Raw genomic sequence first — 26,228 nt, forward strand, 5'->3', positions numbered from 1 at the left:
CATTTCACATTTGCAAGAAGCTATTTTGAATAAGAAAGGACGCTAGTTATTAACCAAACATTAAAGACATTTTTCAAAAAAGAACCCATTTTAAAAAGTTTGTTTTTCAGAAGCCCATGTAGGCCAAAAAGTACTCCCAAAAGCAGCCTTAATTTCACTCTCAACTGTTATTATATTTTCTCTTTTTAGTTTAGGATATTTGGTACATGGTTTTTAAAAACGAACCTGTCAGGGGTTCAGTTACCGGTTCGAACTGTCTGATCGTTTGACCCGAATGGCCTGCCCATTCTGACAAATAAATAAATAAAATTAGAAAATGTTCAAAACCGTTCGAACAGTTAATCGGCCGATTCAACGGTTTGCTGACCAAAATCAACGGTTTTGAGAGAAAAAGCGGTTTTGGAGGAAAACTGAACCGGTCAGGTGACTGGTTCCCAGTTTTTCCGGTCCGACCATCCGGTCCGATCCGATTTTGAAAACAGTGATTTAATTAAAGCATTATTCAACTTTGAGTCGTTTAACCAATGAGATCAGTCTTACCATAGCTAAGTAGTTTGGAATGGTAATGTAGTTTTTCAGTGTAAATAAATTCCCACATCTCAACAAGGGATTCAATATCCATTCAATCATCATCTTCATCTAAGCCTCGTCGGAAGGGCCCCGTTACACAAGTCATGTTTTGCCATTTCGTTCTGTTGAAGTGTTGAGTGCCTTATTTATCTGGCACTTGAATCCTTTCTTATTACTTCTACCCAGCCCTAGATCTAGCCTCTTCGAATTGTAACAGGTTACTTTTCCTAATAGGTGCTGTAGATAATCTTTATATTATGTTTGAACACACAAAATCCAAATTTTAATTCTTTTGATCAATAACAGAAACAGATTCACTCTCTATTAAGAAAAATAGTACGAACGAAAAGAATTAAACAATAGCCATTTTGGAAAATTTTCTTTGTCCAAAATCCAAACATACCCAGAGGCTAAATTACAAATAGTTAGGAATTGAACAATATAGGAATAGAAGTTTATTGAAGAGAGAAGAGAAATTTATGCTAGAAAAGTTCTAACAGAGGACCTCTTTCACAGAGAGAGAGAGAGAGAACATAACTTCTTTTATGTAGTTGACCCAAATGGATATCCATAACCCACCCTAAGCTGACCATTTTTATTTGACCAAATGGTAAACCCACACCTTAAATGGGGGGTACAGTAGTTCTACTTCCTTCACAGCTTAATGGTTCTACTTCTGCGGTTAACAGCTTGGAGAGAGATGAACTGTCCACAAGTCTATATTTCCATCTGGTTTGCAGCTGGGGAAATCTATAAATTAAAATCCATTCAATGGATGTCATATTTAATATAAATTATTTTCAAAATTTATTAACCCAATTTAACACGAAATGTGAAACATTATGACTATCGGGATAAAAGTCAATATATGAGAAGGTTGGAGAGAACAAATATTGTGCAAATTAAGTATAAATGTTGTCTTTTTTCCCCCTGTATTATAAAAGATGTCCTACTTGGGATAAATACATTAAGCCATAGTTGCAATTTCCAACCCAGGCACAATACTATCTTAGCCCTTGATTGCATCCCCTCCCCATCCATCTACATTGACCGGCATCAAGCCAAGAAGAAGAAAAAAGAAAGAAAGAAAGAAAGAAAGAAAAATGAATGTTGAAGTTTTTTTTTTTACAAAATTTAATTTTATAATCTCATTTTCTCAGTCCTATTTCATTTCTCTTCTTTCTTTTACTGCTTAATATGGCCAACCATCTATAGCTCCATGATGTATTTCCAGGGTTGACTCTTTTTCTGCTGAAGATCTAAAAGCCAATCCAAGAACAGGCTCCAAAGGTCAGTAGACGCCATTGGCATAATCTTGCAATATGGATCAGAATTCTCCCTGTACTCCCTCTACTTCAATGTGAAATACCAGGATCCAGGAATTGCATTAGTCACCCAGAGATCAGATCCTATCTTCTTCCAGGTCCTCATTGACCAGGAATGCTGAGGTACAGAAGAATCCAAGATTTAGTTGGGGTTGTTTTCATGTTCCACTATTTTATCCACTGGATTCTGCTCTGCCCATACAGCCGCATCCAGATATCCAAGCTCAAATAGCCTGTCAAGAACATAATCTTCTGCTGGCTCCAATGCCCACTTAAAAAGCTGAAAAGTATAAAATAAGTAATGCTTTTGGTGCTTCTTTCTAAAATATGAGAATGTAAACAATGGTTTGAATTATTAAGGAATCACCTCTCTGGGGCTAGCCCTATTCTCTGGGTTGCAATCTGGACTAATCCCAATTCTTTTCAATCCCAATCTATCAGCTGGGAAAGCACAAACACGAACCTGCAAATCAAAATAACCATGAAAAACCTGCCACAACTGGATAAATTTTAAGTGCAAAAACTACACATCAAACTTTAAAATATTTTTCATTTTAGCACTGTCAAAGAAGAAACTTCACTAATATTTAAAAATAGTCTCATCCTTTTCATAAACCATCATGTTTTTCTCCAACAGTCTATCTTCAGTTCCCATCCAAGTTCTATGTACTTCATCAAGAACAGTCCATCAAGAATGCATTGGATTCAGAACCTGTTACGATCCATTTGTCCCACATTGGTAGTATGGGATGCTAATGTGAGATATCCCACATCGGTAGTATGGGATACTGTTGTGTGGTATATATGTGCTTGGGTTCCTTCCCTCTAACAGTTAGCTTTTAGGGGTGAGTTCTCCTAAGGCACGTATCAGAACTGTTAGCGTAGGGGTATTTCTGTCTTTATACTTAGATTAAGGTTGCTGATCTGTAATATTGTGTTAGAACCAGTGCTCCTTACTTAAATAAGGGCACATATGTCTTTTCCATTAATTTTAATAATAAAAGAACATGTCTGGCCGAATGGGAGTTATGTTCTTTGACTTCCGGTTCGAACCAGATTTTCTTCTTTTCTCTCTCTCTCTTTCTTCCACCTTTCTACCTCTCTCTACGTGATTGATCTCAGACAAACAGAACTCCAAGGCAGGCCGAATCATAACATGGTATCAGAGCCACTCGAATCTGCCTAGATTTCTGTCTGCCTAGATTTCTATTCTCTGCGCACCCTATCTAGGGTTTCTCTTGATTTTCCTGCATTCAACTGGAGATAAGGGAAAGGGCTGAAAAGGAGTGATCGCCCTCTCCCCTTGGAGGTTTCTATGCTTCTAGTCGTGTCTTGTGTGGTCGGTTGCTGTGGTTTTTAAGATCGCCCTCCCCTAATCGATGAAGAGAAGAGGGCCGATCTGTGTGGTGCAGTGGCTGTCTTGTGTGGACTGATTTTCTACTCGTGTGGATGTTCCTTCAGTGATAAGGTAAGAGATTTCTGTGCATGATTTCTGTTGTGGATCAAATAGGAAGTATGTTTCAGATCATATGCTGGGGTTTCAGACAGTAGTGTGCTAGGGTTTATGCTGTTTTTGTGTATTTCGAATGAAGAGTTGTGATCATATAGTGGTGAGATTTCAGGTAGCCGTAGGAGTAGGGTTTGTGGTGTAAAGAGTACACTTTTCAGCAACAAGTGCTGAAATCAGTGTGACGAGTGTGATCTAGTCGTGTGCAGTGTGCAGAATTCAGTGGTAATAGAATTCAGCAAGTGTGCAGAATCAGTGATAACAGAATAGGAGATAACAATGATTGTAAACCTAATGTGATGGTGCCTAAAGACTATCTGAATGTTTAAATGACCTCCATTAAACTAGATGGAGAGAATTATGTGCCTTGGGCTAAATCCGTCGAAGTCTTTCTGAAGGCAAAGAAGAAGGTAAAACATATAAGAGAGGAGAAACCCTCCATTGACTCTCACGAGTATGAAGTCTAGGAGCAAGAGGATGCTCAAATCATCACATGGTTATGGAATAGTATGGATCCCAGGATTAGTGTAAACTTCATGTTTCTTGACACTACCAAAGATGTGTGGGACCATGCGAAGAAATTGTATTTGGGTCAGGACAATACAACCAGAGTGTATCAGCTGTATCAAGAGTACTTTAATCTGCAACAGGGCAATCAGAGTCTTGAGAAGTACTATGCCAGTATGAGAAACATACGTAATGAGTTGAATGTCTATCACTCTCTCACTTCTGATGTCAAGATTCAGCAACAACAAAGAGAACTTGATGTGACTAGATTTTTGGTGGAACTGAAATCTGAATATGAACCAGTACGGGCTCAGATACTAGGAAGATTAGCTCTCCCCTCTTTAGAAGAGGTATTTGCTCGACTCCGGAGGACTTCTATCAGATCTACTGAGAACTCTAATATCTCAGATAGATCTGCCTTTGCTGTGTTGAGAGGCCATGGTACTAGAGGTGGAGCTCGGGGAGCTCAGTCTAGCCGTGGTGGTAGTAGTGGTCCGGTGTATGGCCGAAGTGGCAATGGTGGGCCTACTTATAATTGTGGTGGTGGTCATACTGGGGGCAGAGATTCAGGAGGAGGTCTACATGGAGCAACCTCCAGGGTTTGTTGCTCAGGGGGAGGATGGTAAGGTGTGCAGACTAAGGAAGGCTATATATGGGCTTAAACAGTCTCCTCGGGCATGGTTTGGTAGGTTCAGTGAGGTAGTAAAGAAGTTTGGTATGAAACAGTGCCAAGTTGATCATTCTGTATTCAGTCATGACTCTCTAGGAGGAAAAATATTGTTGGTGGTGTATGTAGATGATATTGTTATTACCGGGAATGATAACATGGGTATTGACAGGCTGAAGACTTATCTACAAGATCATTTTTAGACAAAGGATCTTGGTAAACTAAAACATTTCTTGGGGATAGAGGTAGCAAGATCTGAGTACGGTATTAATCTGTGCTAGAGGAAATGTGTGCTTGATTTTGCTGGAAGAAACAGACTTGTTGGGTGCTAAACCAACTGAAACACCTATGGACACAAATACTAGGCTAAGCAGTGATATGGGTGAAGTGTTTGAAGACCCTGGCAGATACGGACGACTTGTAGGTAAACTGAACTACCTAACCATTACTAGGCCAGGCATCTCATTTGCGGTTAGTGTGGTGAGTCAGTTCATGCAGAAACCTCTAATTCCTCATTGAAATGCAATTCTGAGAATTGTGAGGTATTTAAAAGGGGCTGCAGGTCGCGATTTGATATACAAAAGTGGTGGAAAACTTGAAATAGAAGGGTATTCTGATGCTGACTGGGCTGGTTTTATGTCTGATAGGCGGTCTACCACAGGCTATTGCACTTTCCTGGGAGGTAACCTCGTGACATGGAAAAGTAAGAAGCAGACAGTCATGGCAAGTTGTGCAGAAGCAGAATATAGGGCTATGGCGCATACTGCTTGTGAATTAGTGTGGCTAAGGAACCTTCTACAGGAAGTAGGGTACAACATCAATACTCCAATGAAGCTCTATTGTGACAATTAGGTTGCAGTTCATATTTCTTCTAATCCGGTGTTTCATGAAAGAACTAAGCACATTGAGGTTGATTGTCACTTTGTGAGGGAGAAGGTGCTAAATGGAGAGCTAGACACCTCATATGTTAATACAGGAAACCAGTGGGCAGACTTATTTACAAAAGGTTTGAGTCGGGGAAGAGTGGACTACATATGTAACAAGCTGGTGAGTATATAGCATAGGGGTATTTCTGTCTTTATACTTAGATTAAGGTTGTTGATCTGTAATATTGTGTTAGAACCAGTGCTCCTTACTTAAATAAGGGCACATATGTCTTTTCCATTAATTTTAATAATAAAAGCACATGTCTGGCCGAATGGGAGTTATGTTCTTTGACTTCCAGCTCGAACTAGATTTTCTTCTTTTCTCTCTCTCTCTTTCTTCCACCTTTCTACCTCTCTCTACGTGACTGATCTCAGACAAACAGAACTCCAAGGTAGGCCGAATCATAACAAGAACCATACAACCAATATCGTTGTTTTCAAAACTTAATAATTCATCTTTGAAGCTACTTAATGCAGTTCACTTCCATTGGTTTCAAACCCATGAAATAGGTATGCATATTATTGACCAAGATCAAATGTTAAGGCACGAAACAAGTAAATGAATCAGAGAACCAATTTGTGCTTATACTAAGGAGATCAACCATGAAATCTATCTTTCTTTTGAGATAACCATAGAAAATTTTCATATGGTGTTCATTTATCTAGAGAAAGCATATGATAGAGTCGCTAGAGAGATTAGATGGTAGGTCTTGAAAGAAAAGAGGGTCCTAAATAGGTATATAGACCTAATTACGGATATGTATGAGGGTGCAAAAAATGAGTTTGGCAGAAATGAGTGGAAAAAATTGTAAGGCCAACTATGCTGTATGGAGCAAATTGTTGGGAGTTGAGAAACAAAGGAGAATGCCTCAAGAGGATGGGATGGCTTGAAGAGATAAAAATAAAGGGGGATTGGAAATAGGGAATATACAAAGGAGAAACACTGCTTTGCTAGGGAAGTTGTTGTGGAGAATGCCTCAAGAGAGACAAGTTATGGGCAAAAGTCATCGCGAGTATACATGGTTGGGATATTAAATTTAGGGATGCAGAAGCATTGGCAAGGGCAAACCGAGCATCTCAATAAAATCCTACCACTTTTCCTTCCTTTTATTAGATATAATCTTTCGAGTGGCAATGGTATTAAACTTAGGGAACACAAATGGTTGGGATCTTCTCCTCTAAAAGAACAATTCTCTTCTCTTTATGCCCTAACTTTCTTTGAAAATGAACCTATATCCAAGTTCCTTGTTTCTTCAAATTCTAGCAATGGCATAAGCTGGGACTTAGGATTCAGGAGGGGTATAAGAGACTCTAAGCTTCAACGTGTGATGAGCTTGCTCCAATTATTGGAGGAAGTATCCCTTGATCCTTCTAAACTGGATGGTCGAATATGGACTTGTACTCCCTTTGACTCCTGCTTCATTCTTTAGAGCTCTCCCTCCATTAGTTCTTTGCCTTATTTCCCAACTAAGGAGATCTAGTGCAAACCTATTCCTACTAGGATTGGTGCATTTTATTGGGAAGTGATCCATGAAAAGATTAATACTTGTGATTTGTTTCAAAGAAAGCACAAAAATTGGAGTTTATCCCCACACTAGTTTGTCTTCTGCAAAGCTAATGGTGAGACTGTTTACCACTTACTCATTTCTTGTAATTTTACTGCATCTATTTGGGAATGGTTCCTCTCTTTCTTTGGATGTAAGACAAATTCTCCAGTTGATGTGCAAAGCCTGTTTGTTCCAACTTTCTTTCCATGCCCAAATAAGAGGGGAAGATAAATGTGGAGATGCACTAATGTGACAATGTTATGGACGATATGGGAAGAAAGGAATTCAAGATTTTTCATGGAAAAAGAAAGAAGCAAGGAAGGATTGATTGAAATAATAATGATCAGAGTTTCCCATTGGATAAAGTCTTTAAACATCTTCTCTAGTGTTACTACAGATGACATCTTTAGAAATTGGAAGGAAGTGGCAACTTCTACTCCAAACAAGACTGGTACTATTTATCTTTGGTCACCAGGGTTTATCAAGCTCAATTTTGATAGTGGAAGCATGGGAAACCCAGGACCATCAGGAATCGGTGGTGTATTTAGGGATGAAAAGGGCAGAGTTATTGCCCTGTATTCAGGGCTGATTGGGGAGGGAGATTCTCTCAGAGTTAAGGTTCTAGCAATGATGGAAGGAGTGCAAAGGGAGGACTTTGAATGTAAGGAAATTAATAGTGGAAGGGGACTCACAATTGGTGGTAAACTGGCTTTGAAGTGAGGAAATGAAGATGTGGATCTATAATAGTGAGAAGAAAAAGTTCAGGTGGTTAACAAGGTACATGGAATTCTCCTTCAGTTGGTGCAAGTGTAGTGCCAACTCCTTTGCAGATACATTAGCCAAACAAGGGGTGGGTCGACAAGATCTATTATGGGCACAATAAGAAAGGGGTGTTGTCAAGAGGAAAGATAAGCTCTTTTATCTCTCACTGTCTTTATATATACATTTACTCTTTGTACCATTCCATTTTCCTAATCTTAATGAAAGTTTACAGTTGTTGATAAAAAAAAAGAAGACCATTGACAGCACCTATTAGAAGTGATCTATTGCAAGTTGAAAGGGCTAGAGGGACTAGTGAGTTAGTTTTCATTTGTTTGTGTAATGTTTGGGGCATCTTATCAGATGTTTCATTTCTCATGATACCTTGTCCAAAAGTGTGAAGTGCCAATAATTTTTGTTAACTCCAAGTTTTGCCATTTCTAGATACATTAGTTTTGAGGTGTACTGGTAAAATTGCTCATTACATGTTTTGAAGGTGGTAACTGGCAATTTGAGCAGTAAATGAATGACTTAGTAGCATTCAAATCCATTTAAAATCCATTCAGAATGTTTTTTTTTTTTTTGATAATTGAATTCCATTCAGAATGTTGACAAGTGATTGAGAAGCTTCCAAGAACAATTTGGGTCTTGCACATTACTTAGTGATGAATGTGGAAGCAATCATTTGCTTGGACTTAACACAAGGAAGTGCTTTAAGATAGGACCTCATATTTTGAAAATTTGGATGTCATCATTCGGATTTCAAGACACTTAGCAAGATATTCCAATTTCTTGTTTCTTCTAGGACAATAGGATATAGAAGGATTTCCCATTTTGTACTACTAATAAGAAACTAAGAATCAAATAATAATGCCAAATAATTCAAAATTATCTCAAGAAATACCGTTTGGGATGCAGATGTTGGTGGCATAAATAAGGTCAAACCCCCATCAATGCAAAGTCGATTACGAAACATAGTTGCAGGCCTTGGTGCAAGATACCTGCAGTCATTAGCTCAACTTCATCAACTATGTAGCATATAGAATTGCAGAAGATAAAGTCAAGCATTACATACCCTGGGATGAAGGAGGATGTTACAACTGCATTAATGAGATCCTCTCTGGAATCAAATTGATCCACGAGTAAGCCCCTTGGCCTCCAAAGTATCTGGGTTACAGCAACTACAGAAAAAAAAATGATAAGGAAATTTACATAAAAAGTCAATAAAAACATCAAAATTATAGGCTTTCTGTGTGCTTGGTTAAGTGTAAAAGGGCTTTCAATGGTGTCCAGATTTTATCTTTTTTGCAAGCTGGACCTTTCTTTCACTGATTTCTCAGGTCTCTTGAATATTCCCAATGTACAGCTCCTTTCTTTTGCAATATAATACCTTACCTTCTTCAAAAAAAAAAAAGGAAAAAGAAAAGAAAAACAACAACTATTCTCAGATACAAATAGTCTCCATTATTCTACTGATTATAAATAGGAGATATATTCTATATTCAGGCATTCGGTAACTGCTCCCATATGGTTTAAGCAATATCATTGACTCGTGGTTAGCGTTAAACTACTAACTAGAATGAAGTACCTTTAGTTTATTTACAAACAACAATGCCAAACACCCAAAGACTTGAGACTTTTAAAGAGAACAGATAAGATAATTCAATCAAGTGCACATATCTTTGAACAAGTAGATGTTATAATTTGGTTTAAGTATAACCTATGGTACAGTACCACAATACAAGTATAACAACTCACACGCTAAATTGTTTTGTAAAATGTACTTAATATAATTAAAGGAAAAGTAAATGGTACAGGTTATAAGACATTATATCTCTTACAGTACATTTTCTATGTCATATGATATTATCGGTTTTTCTTTTTTTTTTTGGCGGGAGGCAATAATGCAATATTATCTAAATGCTATAGCAATCACCAACACCATACAAATAGCTTATCTAAATATTCAATCATCACAATATGTCCACAAATAAGCAACTGGACTACTTAAAAAACGTTTTCCTTGCACGCCTAATGGAAATTGCTTGTAGGTATATCCAGTATTGTAAAGCACTGTTTTAAAAGGCTTCTTCCTTGAGGCAAGGCGCACAGATTTTATCTCAAGGCTTAAGCCTTTGTCAGGATGAGGCGTATGCCTCAAACCTCGAGGCGGGAGGCATAGCTTGAGGCGTTAAAAGGTGTAAACCTCAAGTATCAATGATTCTTTAGCGTATATATATATATATATATATATATATATTTTATAGTTCAAAATATATGGAAGAAACACTTCAATAATTTTGAGCCAAATAAATAAAAAGTAAAATGAAAAACCAATAGGGGAAATCAAGTTCTATTAGTTTCTCGTAGTGTTTTAGGAGAGTTCAATGCAAAAAGGGCGAATGAAGCTCTTAGTTTCTCTTGGATATATCAAGTGAATTTTCTTATTATTATAAATCTAATATTCCAGGTTTGTTATTTTTCTCATTTCTTTTCCTAATGGATTTATTTTCTTTTTATTGATTTTTTTCCATAGATCAAATTAACTAAGTTAATTAATTTTATTCTTAAGCTTTGAGGCTTACGCCTTGAGGCTTACACCTCACCATTTTGGGCCATTACGCCTCAACTACACCTTTAGACTTTTAAAACCTTGTTCTAAAGGTGTCACATAAGTACCTTATGATCATGTTCTATCATACAGTCCTTCACAATGAAGTAAACAGTACGGACCCAAGAGCCATACATCCAACAACCCCCTTTTTGAAAGAGACAAGGTAACTATTTCATTAATAAAGGAAACAGAATATACAATATGCCCTTTGTATGAAAAAAGACAAGGTAACTATTTCATTAATAAAGGAAAAAGAATATACAATATGCCCTTTGTATGAAAAAATACCGTGTACAGTGTAGAGAACACTGATGTGGACCCCACTGCTGTGGTCCCCACTGTGTTCCTATGGCAGAATAGCATATGTTTTGTTTGTTGTTATTGGTAGTTATTTCAGTTTATTAGTTTATTTGCCATGTAAGCAATAAGGGCAATTCAGCCCTTTTACAATTAGTCAACATATATAAATATTAAGAGTGGGTCGGCAGATCTATTGATCAACCCTCTCTCTCTTTTCTAAATCCCTTTGTGTGCTTCTTCTTTTCTTCTGAAATCTCTCATTTTTCTTTCGAATTCAAGACTGATTGTAGTCTTGATCGACTACTTGGTATTAGAGCAAGGATTAGGGCTTCTCATGTGAGTCTGATCCAACCTGTAGAGAACACTGATGTGGGCCCCACTGCAGTGGTCCCCACTGTGTTCGTAGGACAGCAGTATTTGTTTCAGTTATAGTAGTGTCAGTTTGAGTCAGTTTGCTAATTCAGCTGTTATTTATTTCAGTTTTATTTACTTTATTATGTAAGTACCAAGGGCAGATGTGTCCTTTCATCATGTACTAAACATAAACCTATAAATATTAAGAGAGTGGCGGCGGCAGATCTGTTAGAATCTGTCCCTCCTTTCAGCAACTTGTGTTCTCTTGCTTCTCTTCTATTCTCTCCCTTTTCTCTCATCTTCTTTTCTGCTTTACAAACCTAAAACCTTTTAGGATTCAAGACTGATTACAGTCTTGATCTTCTACTTGGTATCAGAGCCTATCTAGGGCTTCTCATGTGTATCTAATCCAGCCAATCACATGAGAACTAGCTAGGGCTGGAAGCCTTGAAGAAGTTTTCCGGCGGCTGAATCTTGGAGATTACCAGGAGAGGTTCGCAGCAGTTGAAGACTTGCCGCAGCCTGCAGAGAGTTGGTAATCAGGAAGAGGTAGCGAAGGCTAGGGTTCAGGTAACCCTAGAAGATAGTACACCGAAGGCAGGTAATCAGTAAGCTTGTTTCTTTACTGGTTTTTAGAGATTGCAATCAGCCGAGATAGGTTGGACCTATCTAGAAAGAGGGGCCGAACTGTGTTCAAGTTTGCTCTAGGGTTTGGCTTGCCGAACTGTGATTAAGTTTGTGTCTAGGGTTTGATTGTTGGGCCGAACCCTCCTCTTCAAAGGGGATTAGTTTTTAGGGTTTCATAGTTCCCTACGACAAGTCCAACTGGTGCGGACTGCTTGGAGAGTGCAGCTGAGCACTTTAGTGATTTCAGATCACTAATTTTCTTCAAACCTACAGTTGAAACCCTATTTTTTGCTCTCACAGTAGTGGTTTCAGAGAACAGCATCTCAGATTGATAGGCGATTGATTTCAGATCAGTTTTGTGTTGGTATTCCTGATCGGATCAGACCAGTTTCAGATCAGTTTCAGATCGGTTTTGTGTTGGTATTTCTGATCAGATCAGATCAGTTTCGGATCAGCTTTCAGACTTACTTCCTTGACTCTGTTTTTCTGGTATAATTGCTCTAACAGTTTGTAGCCACTGAATCTTGATCAAAGATGGAGTTCAAGGGTCAGGGAGATAGTAGTTTTGGAAACCACAGTTATGGAAATGTATCTGAAACCGGGTTTCAGATTACAACTATGAGATTTGATGGGTCAAATTATTTGGAGTGGGCACAATCAGCCATGATGGCTATTGGAGGAGGGGGAAAACTGGGTTACCTCTTGGGAGATGTGAAAGAACCCTCCAAGGAGGACCCAATATACACCAAGTGGGTTCAAGAGAACTATTTAGTTATGGCATGGTTGTGTAATTCCATGCAGCCACATATCAGCCGAAATTACTTGTGGGCAAAGACAACCAAAGAAATATGGGATGTTGTGAAAGAAACCTATTCCCAACCCCTCAATGTTGCCAGAGCCTATGAACTGAAGTGTGAGGTGAACAGCCTTAAACAAGGAGAGAAGCCAGTTTCTGTCTATTTCTCTACCTTGAAATCCTTGTGGCATGAGATTGACCAACTGGAGACCCTTGAGTGGGAGAGTCCCAAAGATGCACAGACTCACAGAAAACAAGTTGAGATGAATAGGGTATTTGAGTTTTTGGTTGGTTTGAATTCAGAATATGACATTGTGCGACAACAGATATTGACAAGAGATAGTGTGACCCTTTCTCAAGCATACTCCTTGGTGCATAGTGAAGAGACCAGGAGGAAAGTTATGATGCAGCCTCAGCCTTCTTTCCCAGCCTTGACAGCTATTAAACCCAAGCCAGGGGGTGACTCAGAAAGGGACCGGAAGAAGGAAGATAAACGGGATCTGGTATGTGAACATTGCAAGAAACCCAAGCACACAAAAGATACTTGTTGGAAGCTACATCCTCACTTGGTCCCAACAAAACTGAGAAATAAGAAGGGTAATGCTCATATGGCAGTGAACACTGATTCAACATCCTCATCAAGTACATCCCTGGAGACTTTAGCTGCTGTTCGGGCTGCCCTCATACAGTTGGAAAAGAAAGTTGGAAGTTCATCTCAGCCATCCCAGTCCCCATCAGCTCTTGCTACATCTGCATTTGCACATTCAGGTACTCGAGCCTCAGCTTACCATGCTTCAGCTCCAGGTAATACTGATCACTACTGGGTAATAGATTCAGGTGCATCTGACCATATGACTAGCTTGCCATCTTTGTTTACTTCTTATCACTTGTCCTCTGGCCGAGATAGAGTATCCATTGCTGATGGCTCTCTTGTTCCCATTTCAGGCAAGGGGGACGTCAAGTTATCGGACACTATCTCTTTATCTTCTGTTTTGCATGTTCCTAAGCTTGATACCAACCTCCTTTCAGTTAGTAGTATTACCAAACACATGAACTGTTCAGTAACCTTTTTCCCTAACCGATGTGTTTTTCAGGATTTGGAGACGAGGAAGGTGATTGGAACTGGTCGTGAGACGAACGGGATCTATCTACTTGGGGAGAGTACCCGACGGGAAGAGTCAGTGGATAAGAAGTCTTTTGTTTCCCAGTTTGTGAGTTCGGTTATGCTTTGGCATAACTGATTAGGTCATTTGTCTTTTAAGTCTTTGAAGAGTCTGATTCCTGCTTTATTTGAGTCTGTTGAGCTATCAGAGTTGAGGTGTGAGAGCTGTGAGCTTGCCAAACGTTGTAGAACCTCGTATTCTTTAAGTAATAAAAGGAGTAATTTCCCTTTTGATATTGTGCATATTGATGTTTGGGGGCCATATCATATCTCTTCTATGGGTGGGTACAGATATTTTCTACTGTTTGTTGATGACCATACCCGGTTTTCTTGGGTATATCTTATGCGTTCTCGGGATGAGGTTCCTGCTCTGACCCAAAACTTCCATCAGATGATTCTCACTCAGTTTGGAACTAAAATCAAAGTCCTCAGATCTGATAATGCAAAGGAATACTTTGCTCAACCATTGACCTCCTACCTTCGTAGCCATGGAGTTATTCACCAGAGCACTTGCCCTTATACACCACAGCAGAACGGCGTTGCCGAAAGGAAGAATAGGCATATCTTGGAGGTGGCTAGAAGCATTATGTTTACCTCCAATGTACCTATTCGCTTCTGGGGTGATGCTATCCTCACGGCAGTTTATCTCATTAATCGAGTTCCTTCCCGGGTCCTTGATATGAGAACCCCTTTTCCCTTCTTTACCCAGACAAGGAGTTGTTCATTGTTCCCCTTAAAACCTTTGGTTGTACCTGTTTCGTCCAGCTTCTCGGGCCCCATCATTCCAAGTTTGACCCTAAGGCCTCCAAATGCATTTTCCTTGGTTATGCACAAACTCAAAAGGGTTATTGCTGCTATGATCCGGTTTCAGGGAAACGGTTTGTCTCTATGGATGTCACCTTCTTTGAGGAGACACCCTACTATCCTAGGGTTTCTCCTCAGGGGGAGAGCAGTAAAAGTGGGGCTGTTTTGAGTTTCTTTCCTCAGGGGGAGAGCAATGAGAGTGGAAGTGGGGCTGTTTTGAGCAGTGAGAGTGGAAGTGGGGTTGTTCCTTTACCTATTCCACTGGGTAATGAAGGTTGTAGTGGTGAGGGTGGTCAGAGGGAGCTGGAGTTGAGAGTCTATCACAGGCGATGCAGGCAGGTTGATCCTAGTCTTCGGCAGTCCCGGCCAGATCCAGTTCCTTCTGCGGCTCCAGATCCAGAGCCTACTGAGATACCTCTCTCTGTTGCCACTTCCCCTCCTGTGGATGACCTTGATCTCCCTATTGCCATTCGCAAAGGGAAACGACATTGCACCACTTCTACAGCTCACAGCATCTCACAGTTCCTATCCGATGGTCGTCTATCACCATCTTACCGGTCCTATCTCACTTCCATTGCCGATGTCCCTATTCCAAGAACAGTGCAAGAAGCCTTATCGGTTCCAAAATGGAAAGATGCAATGCAAGTCGAAATGGATGCCCTATTGAAGAATAATACCTGGACACTGGTTGACCCACCAAAAGGAAAGAAACCGGTGGGATGCAGATGGGTATTCACTGTGAAGCATAATGTTGATGGCTCTATTGAAAGATACAAAGCCCGGTTGGTTGCAAAGGGATTCACTCAGACTTATGGTATAGACTACTTGGAGACCTTTGCCCCAGTAGCCAAGATGACCACCATTCGAGTTTTGTTATCCCTTGCAGCAAATCATTCTTGGCCCCTGTTTCAGATGGATGTTAAAAATGCCTTTCTGAATGGAGACTTATAAGAAGAGGTTTACATGCAGTTGCCTCCTGGATTCTATGATACAGAGACAGGTAAGAAGGTTTGCCGACTGAACAAGGCATTGTATGGTTTGAAGCAGTCACTTAGAGCCTGGTTTGATAGGTTCAGATTAGCCCTTGGAAGGTTTGGTTATGTACAGGCCAAGTCAGATCATACACTATTCATCAAAAGGATGGAGTCCTCTCTGACACTACTAGCAGTATATGTAGATGATATTGTGGTGACAGGAAATGATAGTCATGAGATTGAGTCTCTCAAGCAGCTCCTTCATCAAGAGTTTGAGGTAAAAGATCTTGGTGCACTACGGTATTTTTTGGGTATTGAGGTTGCTAGATCCAAGCAGGGGATTTTTATCTCTCAAAGAAAATATGTTCTAGATCTGTTGGCGGAAACTGGAAAACTGGGTGTTAAGCCGGCCGATACACCCATCAAACAAAATCACAAGATTAGTGCAGAGGGTGGGGACCCTCTTGAGGACAAAGTTATGTTCCAACGGTTGGTTGGAAAGCTTCTATATCTTTGTCTCACTCGGCCGGATATCAGCTATGCAGTTAGTGTTGTCAGCCAGTACATGCACTCCCCTAGAACTTCTCATCTTCTTGCGGCAGAACGAATATTAGCATACTTGAAAAGATGCCCGGGTAGAGGTATATTACTCAAGAACAATAATCACATGAGGGTGGAAGTCTATACAGATGCCGATTGGGCTGGAAATGTTGATGACAGAAGGTCTACCTTTGGATATTGTGCCCTTGTGGGAGGTAACCTTGTCTCTTGGAGGAGTAAGAAGCAGAGTGTTGTTTCCCGCTCCAGTGCTGAAGCGGAATACAGGTCAATGGCTAATGGAGTGGCTGAAATCTTATGGCTGAGGTCACTACTTGAAGAGTTGGGTATTGACTATGAAAAGCCCTTAATGTTGTATTGTGATAATCAGGCAGCTATTAATATAGCCCACAACCTAGTGCAGCATGACAGAACTAAACATATCGAAGTTGATCGACATTTTGTGCGAGAAAGAGTTATATCACAAGAAGTTTGTCTTCCGTACATCACATCCAATATGCAGCTCGCAGATATCCTCACCAAGGCTGTACCGAGGAAGAAGTTAGAGACAGACCTATCCAAGTTGGGCATGATAGATATCTACTCCCAACTTGAGGGGGAGTGTAGAGAACACTGATGTTGGCCCCACTGCAGTGGTCCCCACTGTGTTCGTAGGACAACAGTATTTGTTTCAATTATAGTAGTGTCAGTTTGAGTCAGTTTGCTAATTCAGCTGTTATTTATTTCAGTTTTATTTACTTTCTTTATTATGTAAGTACCAAGGGCAGATGTGTCCTTTCATCATGTACTAAACATAAACCTATAAATATTAAGAGAGTGGCGGCGGCAGATCTGTTAGAATCTGTCCCTCCTTTCAGAAACTTGTGTTCTCTTGCTTCTCTTCTATTCTCTCCCTTTTCTCTCATCTTCTTTTCTGTTTTACAAACCTAAAACCTTTTAGGATTCAAGACTGATTACAGTCTTGATCTTCTACTCAACCAACCACATGAGAGTTGCCTAGGGCTGGAAGATTAAGAGGATCCCTTTTCTGCTGATTCTTGGAGGTTATCAGAGACTGTAGCAGCTGTCCAAAGAGTGGATTGTGTTCTTGATAATTAGGAAGAATCAGAGGAAGATAAAGAGTCCAAGATCAGTTTCTTTATCAAGACTGAAGGTGGCGATCAGAATTTTTGTTCAAAACCTAAAACTGGTTGCAGAGAAGGAGGTCTTATGTTAGTCTAATTAGATTGACTACATGGGGATTTCCTAGGTTTAGAAGTTTTTCAACAAAGAAAGAGGATCAGCTGATTCTTGGAGGCTACTGGTAGTGTGCGGCAACTACTAAGAAGATTGTAGAAGGCTGGGAGAGTTCTAGTAGTCAGGAAGAATTAGAAAAGGCTTCGGATCCCTAAGATTAGGGTTCTGCATCAGACAGAAGGTGGCAACCAGAGATTTTCTTTTATAAAGTAAGTTTTTTTTTTTGCTTGAGAATAACCTTGAAAGAATCATCTTGGTCTATTCTGAGAGGTGCGGCTGGAAAACCTTTTTTCTTTCTAGGGTTTTGAGAGAAAACCCTAAAATTCAGAACTGTTGGTTTCAGATCAGTTTTTGAACTGGTTTCATACAGAATTTTGTTTTTCCTTATTCTTTGGAAGACCTAGGCCGGCTGTTATCAGTTGTTTAGGTGCTATTTTCTATTACATTAGCTTCAAAAGATTTTTATTGTTAATTCTTGACCAAGAATGGAGTTCAAGAATTAGGGGGAATGTGTTTTTGGGACTAGCAATTCTGGTAACATGTTTGAGAATGCCTTTCAGATTACAATTGTGAAGTTTCATGGATCCAACTACTTAGAATGGGCTCAATCGGCCATGATGGCCATTGGGGGTAGAGGAAAACTCAGCTACTTGTTGGAAGATGTGAAAGAACCAACTAAGGAGGACCAAACGTATACCAAATGAGTTCAGGAGAACTATTTGGTTATGACATGGCTGTGCAACTCTATGCAGCCACATATCAGCCAGAACTATTTGTGTGAAAAAACAGCCAAGGAAATCTGGGATGTCATGAAAGAGACTTATTCCCAACCCCTTAATGTTGCTAGGGCCTATGAATTGAAGTGTGAGGTTAATAACCTTAAGCAAGGAGAGAAACCAGTCTCGGTTTACTTCTCTACTTTGAAATCTTTGTGGCATGAAATTGACTCATAGAAACACTTGAGTGGGAAAGTCAGAAGGATGCACAAACTCATAGAAAGCAAGTTGAAACTAATAGGGTTTTTGAATTCCTAGCTGGTCTAAATCCTGACTATGATATTGTGAGACAACAAATACTAACAAGGGACAATGTGACCTTATCTCAAGCCTACTCCTTTGTACATAGTGAAGAGACTACGAGAAAGGTTATGATGCAGCATCAGCCCTTCCCACCAGCCTTGGCAACAGTTAAACCTAAGTCTGAGGGTGATATGGAGAGGGATATAAAGAAGATAAGCGGGACCTAGTGTGTGAACATTGCAAGAAACCTAAGCATACTAAAGACACATGTTGGAAGTTGCACCCTCATCTAGTTCCAGCAAAACTAAGGAACAAAAGGGGTAATGCCCATATGGCTGTTAATACCGATTATGCATCCTCATCGGGCACAAAAGGCACGCCCCTAGACACCTTAGCTGCTGTTCGGGCTGCCCTAACTCAGTTGGAAAAGGAGGTTGGGAATTCAACTCAATCAGTTCAGCCATCATCAACTCCTTCCACATCAGCCTTTGCTCATTCAGGTACTCGGGCCTCAACTTACCATGCTTCAACTCTAGGTAACACTGAACATTGTTGGGTAATAAACTCAGGTGCATCTGACCATATGACTAGCTTACCATCACAGTTCACTACCTATCACTTATCTTCTGGTAGAGATAAAGTGTCCATTGCTGATGGTTCCCTTGTTCCCATTTCTGGCAAGGGAGACATCAAGTTATCTAATACCATTTCCTTATCATTAGTTCTGCATGTTCCTAAGATTGATACTAGCTTGCTTTTAGTCAGTAGTATTACAAAACATCAAAATTGTTCAGTAACTTTTTTCCCTGACCGATGTATTTTTCAGGACTTGGAGACAAGGAAGGTGATTGGGATTGGCCGTGAGACGAATGGGATTTATCTACTTGGAGAGAGTTCTCATTGGGAAGATCGTGAAGATAGGAAGTCTTTTGTTTCACAGTCTGTTAGTCAGGTTATGCTTTGGCATAATCGGTTAGGTCATTTATCCTTTCGATCTTTGAAGAGTTTATTTCCAAATTTGTTTGAGTCTGTTCAAATGTCAAATTTGAGATGTGAGAGTTCTGAGCTTACAAAGCATTGTAGAACATCTTATTCCTTGAGTAATAAAAAAAGTAGTAATTCTTTTGATGTTGTGCACACCGATGTTTGGGGCCCGTACCACATCCCTTCTACGGGGGGATATAGATATTTCTTGTTGTTTGTTGATGACTATACCCGTTTTTCTTTTTTTTCTTTTTTTTTTGATCAATAACACTTTCATTAAATCATCAATATAAGATTTACAAGAGGAAGACAAACACGCTTATCTTCCAAGAGCAGCAAAGAACCTCAAGAAAAGGAAAAAAAGAAAGAAAAAAAAACACTATAGTTACAGCTTAGCCCAAAACAGTGAATCCCTTTCTGCCCCTTGTTTAGCTAAACCGTCAGCTAGGGATTTAGCCGATCTTTTAATCCAACGTGTCTTAACTTCCATCTCCCGCACCAGCCACTTGAATTTCCACCTCTCATTATTGTACTTCCATAAGCCATTGTGATCTTTAATCAGCCACCCTATCACCACCTATGAATCCCCTTCAATTATGAGTTTCCTGATGTTCAACTCCTTAACTTTCTGGACTCCTTCCATAACTGCAAAGATCTTAGCTCTAAGGGAGTCACCCACTCCAATTGGGCCTGAGAACATGGCAGAAATGACCCCATTTTCATCCCTAAAAACATCCACAATCCCCGATTGTCCCAGATTTCCCCTACTACACCCATCAAAATTTAGTTTCACGAATCCACCAGGTGGAGGGGTCCAAGCCACACTCATTACTGACTTGGTTTGTGTGCATATTGCAATTTCACCCCACTTCCTCAACATGTCATCCACAGTGTAATCTGTGAAAAGCTCCAAAGATTTCAGCCACTATACCGCCCTAATAATGTATGATAGCCCTCAGATCTGCTGCTCCTCTATGAGCTTCTCAGAATACCCTGGAGTTTCTTTCTTCTCAAAGTGTCCAGCATACTGCAGCCCTTAGTCCTCTCCACATTGTCCTTCCCCTTTTTATCCGCCACCTGAAAAAAGAAGGGGAAAAAAGGCCCTGCAAGTCTGATGGGGGATTCCAGCTACATCCAAATAGGGAGAAAGCCCATTCCCAAATTGACCTCGCATAATGGCAAGACACCAGTAGGTGAAAACCAGTCTCCCCATCCACTTTACAAAGAACACACCATTGAGGTGACTAACAAGTATTGGGTCTCTTCTTTTGGAGTAGATCACCAGTGTTGATTCTTTCTTGATAGGCTTTCCAACAAAAACTACCAACTCTAGGAGGTATTGCTCTGCACCATACCTCATCAATAGGAAAAGGGGGGAAGGTAGGAGTGGTGGACTGACTTAAGACTTTGAAGAAAGAAGCACAAGAAAAGATGTCGTTGGGGGTAGGTGTCCAAATTCTAGAATCTGCCCTAGTGGGGTCTAAGACAACGTTATCAAGAAGTGCAATAAGGCTCGAAATACTGTCGAAGTCTGAGTCCCTCAAATCCCTTCTTAGACCCAAGTTCCACCCAATCCCACAAGTGGAAGAGGACGGGGTGGTGAAAGACGAGATTGGCTCATTTTTCAAATCAGAAAGAGCATACAAAGAAGGAAACTAATCTTTTAGAGGGGCACTCCCCACCCAGGTTTGTTCCCAAAATTTTATGGAGTTACCGGAATTCAAATCATACCTGATATTAGGGGAGAAAACTAGTAGTAGGTCATGAATGGCTTTCCAAGGAGAATTGCTTGTGGTCCTAGCTCCGATTCCAACGTCCCATCCATTATGCTCCAGCCCATGCATACTTGCCATTATTCTAGCCCATAGCTTCTCCTTCTCCATAGGGAATCTCCACAACCACTTTCCCAACAGAGTCATATTCCTTCTCCTAATACTCCCAAGCCCCAAACCACCACAAGTCTACAAACTATCTCTTAGCTAACTCTATGATCACTCTTCTCCTCTCCTGACTCCCACAGGAAATCTCTCATTAGCTTCTCCACTCTGTTAGCAACCTTCACTGGGATTTTAAACACCGACAGGAAAAAGATGGGTAAGTTAGCAAGCGTGGCCTTAATAAGTGTAATTCTCCCACCAAGAGAGTGGTAGTTCTTTTTCCAGGAAACCAGTCTCTTTTCAAATCTTTCCACCACCGGGTTCCAAAAGCTCTCTCTCATGGGATTATCACTTAAAGGCAACCCTAAGTAGTTCAAAGGCCACCCCGAGACTTCACACCCCAACACTTCAGCACTCTCCCTGATCTCTCTCTCCTCCAAATTCACCCCCACTACACAGCTTTTCCCAAGGTTAACCTTCAAGTTGGACATTTGCTCAAACAGTTGTATCACCGACTTCAAGTTCCTGATAAAGCTCACATTACCGCCTTCACAAAACAAAATTGTGTCATCAGCAAACTACAAGTGAGTGAGAGGGGTTTCCACCCTCCCAACTCTCCAGCCTCTAACGAGCCCCCTAGATTTTGCTCTGTGAATCAATTTCCCCAAAACCTCCACAATTAGAATGAACAAGAAAGGAGAAAGGAGAAAGGGGGTCTCTTTGTCTTATACCCCTACTGGCTGGAAAGAAATCTACCACTGTCCCATTCACTAGCACTGAATAATGACAATTCCGGACACAACCCATGATCCACTACACCATCTAGCCCCAAACCCAAATTTAGTCAAAACTTTCCTCAAGAAGTCCCAGTCCACCAAGTCATAAGCCTTTTCCAAGTCCAACTTACAGACCACTCCCTTCTTCTTATCCCTCTTAAAGTTCTCCACACTCTCATTAGCAATTAAAACTGACTATACTCGTTTTTCTTGGGTTTACCTTATGCGTTCTCGAGATGAGGTTCCTGCTCTGACCCAGATCTTTCGTCAGATGATTTTAACCCAGCTTGGGGTCAAAATCAAAATCTTCAGATCCGATAATGCGAAAGAATACTTTACCAAGCCATTATCCTCTTATCTGCTTGATCATGGGATTATTCACCAGAGTACTTGTCCTTATACACCACAACAGAATGGGGTTGCTGAGAGGAAGAATAGGCACATATTGGAGGTGGCTAGAAGCATTATGTTTAACTCCAATGTGCCTATTCGTTTCTGGGGCGATGCTATTCTTACAACAGTGTATCTCATTAATCGAGTTCCTTCACGGGTTCTTGACATGAAGCCTCCCTTTACCCTTCTATACCCCGATACAGAATTGTTTACTGTTCCCCTTAAAACCTTTGGTTGCACTTGCTTTGTTCAGATTCTTGGACCTCATCGTTCCAAATTTGATCCTAAGGCTTCCAAATGCATTTTCTCGGTTATGCACAAACTCGAAAGGATTATTGCTGCTATGAACCTACTTTTGGGAGGAGATTTGTCTCGATGGATGTTACTTTCTTTGAGGAGGTACCCTATTACCCTAGGGTTTCTCCTTAGGGGGAGAGTAGTGAGAGTGGGGTTAACTCATCAGAAGTTCCTTTACCTGTTCCATTGAGTGATGAGGGATATAATGGGGAGGGTTGTCAGAGGTGTCAGGATTTGAGAGGCTATCGCAGGCGGTGGAGGCAGGTTGATTTCGATCATCAGCAGTCCAGGCTAGCCCCATTTCCTTCTGCAAATCCAGATCCAGGTACCACAATCCCTTTTCAGATCCAGGTCCCCCTGAGATACCTTCCACTGTTGCTACTTTACCTCCTTTGGATGACCTTGACCTCCCCATTGCAGTCTGTAAAGGCAAACGGCATTGCACCACATCCACAGCTCACTACATTTCCCAGTTTCTGCCCTATGATCGCCTGTCCCCCTCTTACAGGTCCTTTCTCACATCCATTGCTGATATTCCTATTCCCAAAACAGTGCAGGAAGCCTTGTCATTTCCTGAGTGGAAAGGATGCAATGAAGGTTGAAATGGATGCCCTTCTGAGGAATAATACTTGGGAGCTAGTTAACCATCCTAAAGGAGAGAAACTGGTTGGATGTAGATGGGTAATTACTGTGAAACATAATGTTGATGGTTCCATTGAAATGTATAAGGCCCGGTTAGTTGCAAAGGGATTTACTCAGACTTATGGTATAGACTACTTGGAGACTTTTGCTCCAATAGCAAAGATGACCACTATTCGAGTTATGTTATCCCTTGCAGCCAGTTATTCTTGGCCCTTATTCCAGATGGATGTTAAAAATGCCTTTCTCAATGGAGACTTATAGGAAGAAGTTTACATGTAGTTACCTCCTGGATTTTATGATGCAGAGATAGGTAAGAGGGTTTGCCGGTTGAATAAAGCCTTGTATGGACTAAAGCAGTCCCCTAGAGCCTGGTTTGATAGATTTAGACAAGCCCTTGAAAAATTCAACTATGCACAGGCCCAGTCAGACCATACATTGTTCATTAAAAGAATGGACTCTTCCTTGACTTTGCTTGCTGTATATGTGGATGATATTGTAGTGACAAGGAATGATAACAGTGAGATTGAGTCTCTTAAACAACTCCTTCATTAAGAGTTTGAGGTGAAAGATCTAGGAGAGCTACGATACTTCTTAGATCTAAACATGGGATTTTTATTTCTCAAAGGAAGTATGTTCTAGATCTATTAGAAGAAACTAGAAAGTTGGGTGTTAAGCATGCAGATACACCTATTGAACAGAAGAATCACAAGATCAGTGCAGAGGGTGGAGAGCCTCTTGAAGACAAAGCTATGTTCCAACCGTTGGTTGGAAAACTCCTCTATCTTTGTCTCACATGACCGGACATCAGTTATGCAGTCAGCGTTGTCAGTCAATATATGCACTCTCCTAGAACTACTCGCCTCCTTGCAGTTGAGAGAATATTAGCATACTTGAAGAGATGTCCAGGTAGAGGTATATTATTCAAGAATAATGATCACGTGAAGATAGAGGTCTATACAGATGCTGATTGGATTGGGCTGGGAGTGTTAGGTCTACCTTTGGATATTGTGCCTTTGTAGCGTGAAGATAGAGGTCTATACAGATGCTGATTGGGTTGGGCTGGGAGTGTTGATGACAGAAGGTCTACCTTTGGATATTGTGCCTTTGTAGGAGGTAACCTTGTCTCCTGGAGGAATAAGAAACAAAGTGTTATTTCTCATTCTAGTGTTGAAGCTGAATATAGATCTATGGCTAATGGTGTGGCTGAAATCCTATGGCTGAAGTCATTATTTGAGGAGTTGGGTATTGCTTATGAGAAGCCCTTAATGTTGTATTGTGATAATCAGGTTGCTATTAATATAGCTCATAATCCGGTACAGCATGACAGAACTAAGCATGACTAATGTGGACCCCACTGTGTTCATATGGCAGCATAGCATATGTTTTGTTTGTTGTTATTGGTAGTTATTGGTAGTTATTTCAGTTTATTAGTTTATTTTCCATGTAAGCAATAAGGGCAATTCAGCCCTTTTACAATTAGTCAACATATATAAATATTAAGAGTGGGTTGGCAGATCTATTGATCAACCCTCTCTCTCTTTTCTAAATCCCTTTGTGTGCTTCTTCTTTTCTCCCTCTCTTCTTCTTCTTTTCTTCTGAAATCTCTCCTTTTTCTTTCGAATTCAAGACTGATTGTAGTCTTGATCGACTACTTACAGTAAAGAGAAATGGGGTTAATGTTGGGAATATTAGATACTATCTTAGGGAATAGATCTTTTTTTTTTTGGAATCTCAAATTATGTCTCTTTTTGTAATTTGAATAGACAGCCCTTTATCCTCTTTGAGGACTACTTATCCTTTTTCCCATGCATATTCTTGTTTTACAGGATAACAAGTGCTCCAAATAAGAGAGAGAGAGAGAGAGAGATCTTCATCTGTACTATATCCAAGATTAGTGTGACAAAGAACAAACATGTCTGAGAGAAGAATGGTGCTTGAATATACCTCCCTCAGATTCAGAAGACGTAATGATAGAGATGAGGCAAGATAAAAGTGAAGTCTATATCATGTAAACTAAGAAACACTTTTCATTACTAAATAATGTCAGATATAATAGAAATTATATTTATGAGTAATGTCAATGATTATAAGAAAAAGGAAATAATCAGAAAAGATAAAGTAAAAGGAACTTACCACGGACCCTCCCATTGGACCTAGTATGAACATCATCTGGCAAAAACTCATCAAGAACACCCCTAAGAACAGCCTGCACGTAGAAGCATGGATCAAATTAGATACCTGATTTATTTTCAGGCAACAGTATTGGAATTCCTTTGTACAAAAATTGTTTTTTTTTTCTTTTAGATAAAAAGGTAACTATATTGGTTATGTATCACAGGAGCTATGAACTGAGATCCACACACATACACAGCCAAAATAATTTTCAACCATAGATCTGCCACTATGATTCCTTGATACCTGCAAATGCCTACCATACTGGTTTTCAACACAATGCATACCCAATACAACACCAAAACTGCATAAACTCTTCTAGAAATACTCTATAGCATTAACACTTTTGAAATATATAACATGGTATGCTTTTAGAAACGTAATTAAATTTGGCAGGACATAAGTTTTGAGAAATGACATCTAGCTTAAAAAACTAGACAGAAGCATGGCATAAGCATATTATATAGTATACTCATCCTGTATCCATATCCTTTATTTTAGGAAATGGAGTCTTAGCATCCATGTCTGGGTATCATGGGATCCACCTAATTTTTACATGTAATACAGCCAAAGGCTTTTTTTTTCTTTTTTTTTATAAATCAGCCAAAGGAAAATTTTGTCCAAACAATTTTCTGTAACAGGAATACTTAGGGTATTTTATATTCCACACATGCACATATTCTCTATTGATATTGAAATAGGGTTGTAATTCCAATTAAGCATATAGAGAAATTTTACAGAGGTCCATCCAGTAAATTTTACTAAAATCCCAAAACCACATTATATCTTGTCTCCTCTGTATGATTTCTTGCTTTTCTTTCGTAGTTTCCTGATC

At 40.0% G+C, this 26,228-nt stretch overlaps 1 protein-coding gene across 1 annotated transcript in view; it reads right to left on the bottom strand.

Moving 5' to 3' along the window:
* Positions 1 to 1,472: 1,472 nt before the first annotated feature.
* The window catches only part of LOC148874128 (Acyl transferase/acyl hydrolase/lysophospholipase superfamily protein), a 32,928-nt gene continuing 8,172 nt past the window's right edge, over positions 1,473 to 26,228 (bottom strand). Inside the window, exons 3-7 of the mRNA XM_088966172.1 lie at positions 25,355 to 25,427; positions 8,884 to 8,989; positions 8,713 to 8,809; positions 2,263 to 2,358; positions 1,473 to 2,175 (exon numbers count right to left, since the gene is read on the bottom strand). Coding sequence (XP_088822298.1) covers positions 2,038 to 2,175; positions 2,263 to 2,358; positions 8,713 to 8,809; positions 8,884 to 8,989; positions 25,355 to 25,427 — 510 coding nt within the window. The 3' untranslated portion in view covers positions 1,473 to 2,037. The remainder of the gene's footprint in view (positions 2,176 to 2,262; positions 2,359 to 8,712; positions 8,810 to 8,883; positions 8,990 to 25,354; positions 25,428 to 26,228) is intronic.

Source organism: Nelumbo lutea, chromosome 1, assembly GCF_056320005.1.
Source record: "Nelumbo lutea isolate HS-2025 chromosome 1, American lotus-T2T, whole genome shotgun sequence".
NCBI classification, from domain to species: Eukaryota; Viridiplantae; Streptophyta; class Magnoliopsida; order Proteales; family Nelumbonaceae; genus Nelumbo; species Nelumbo lutea.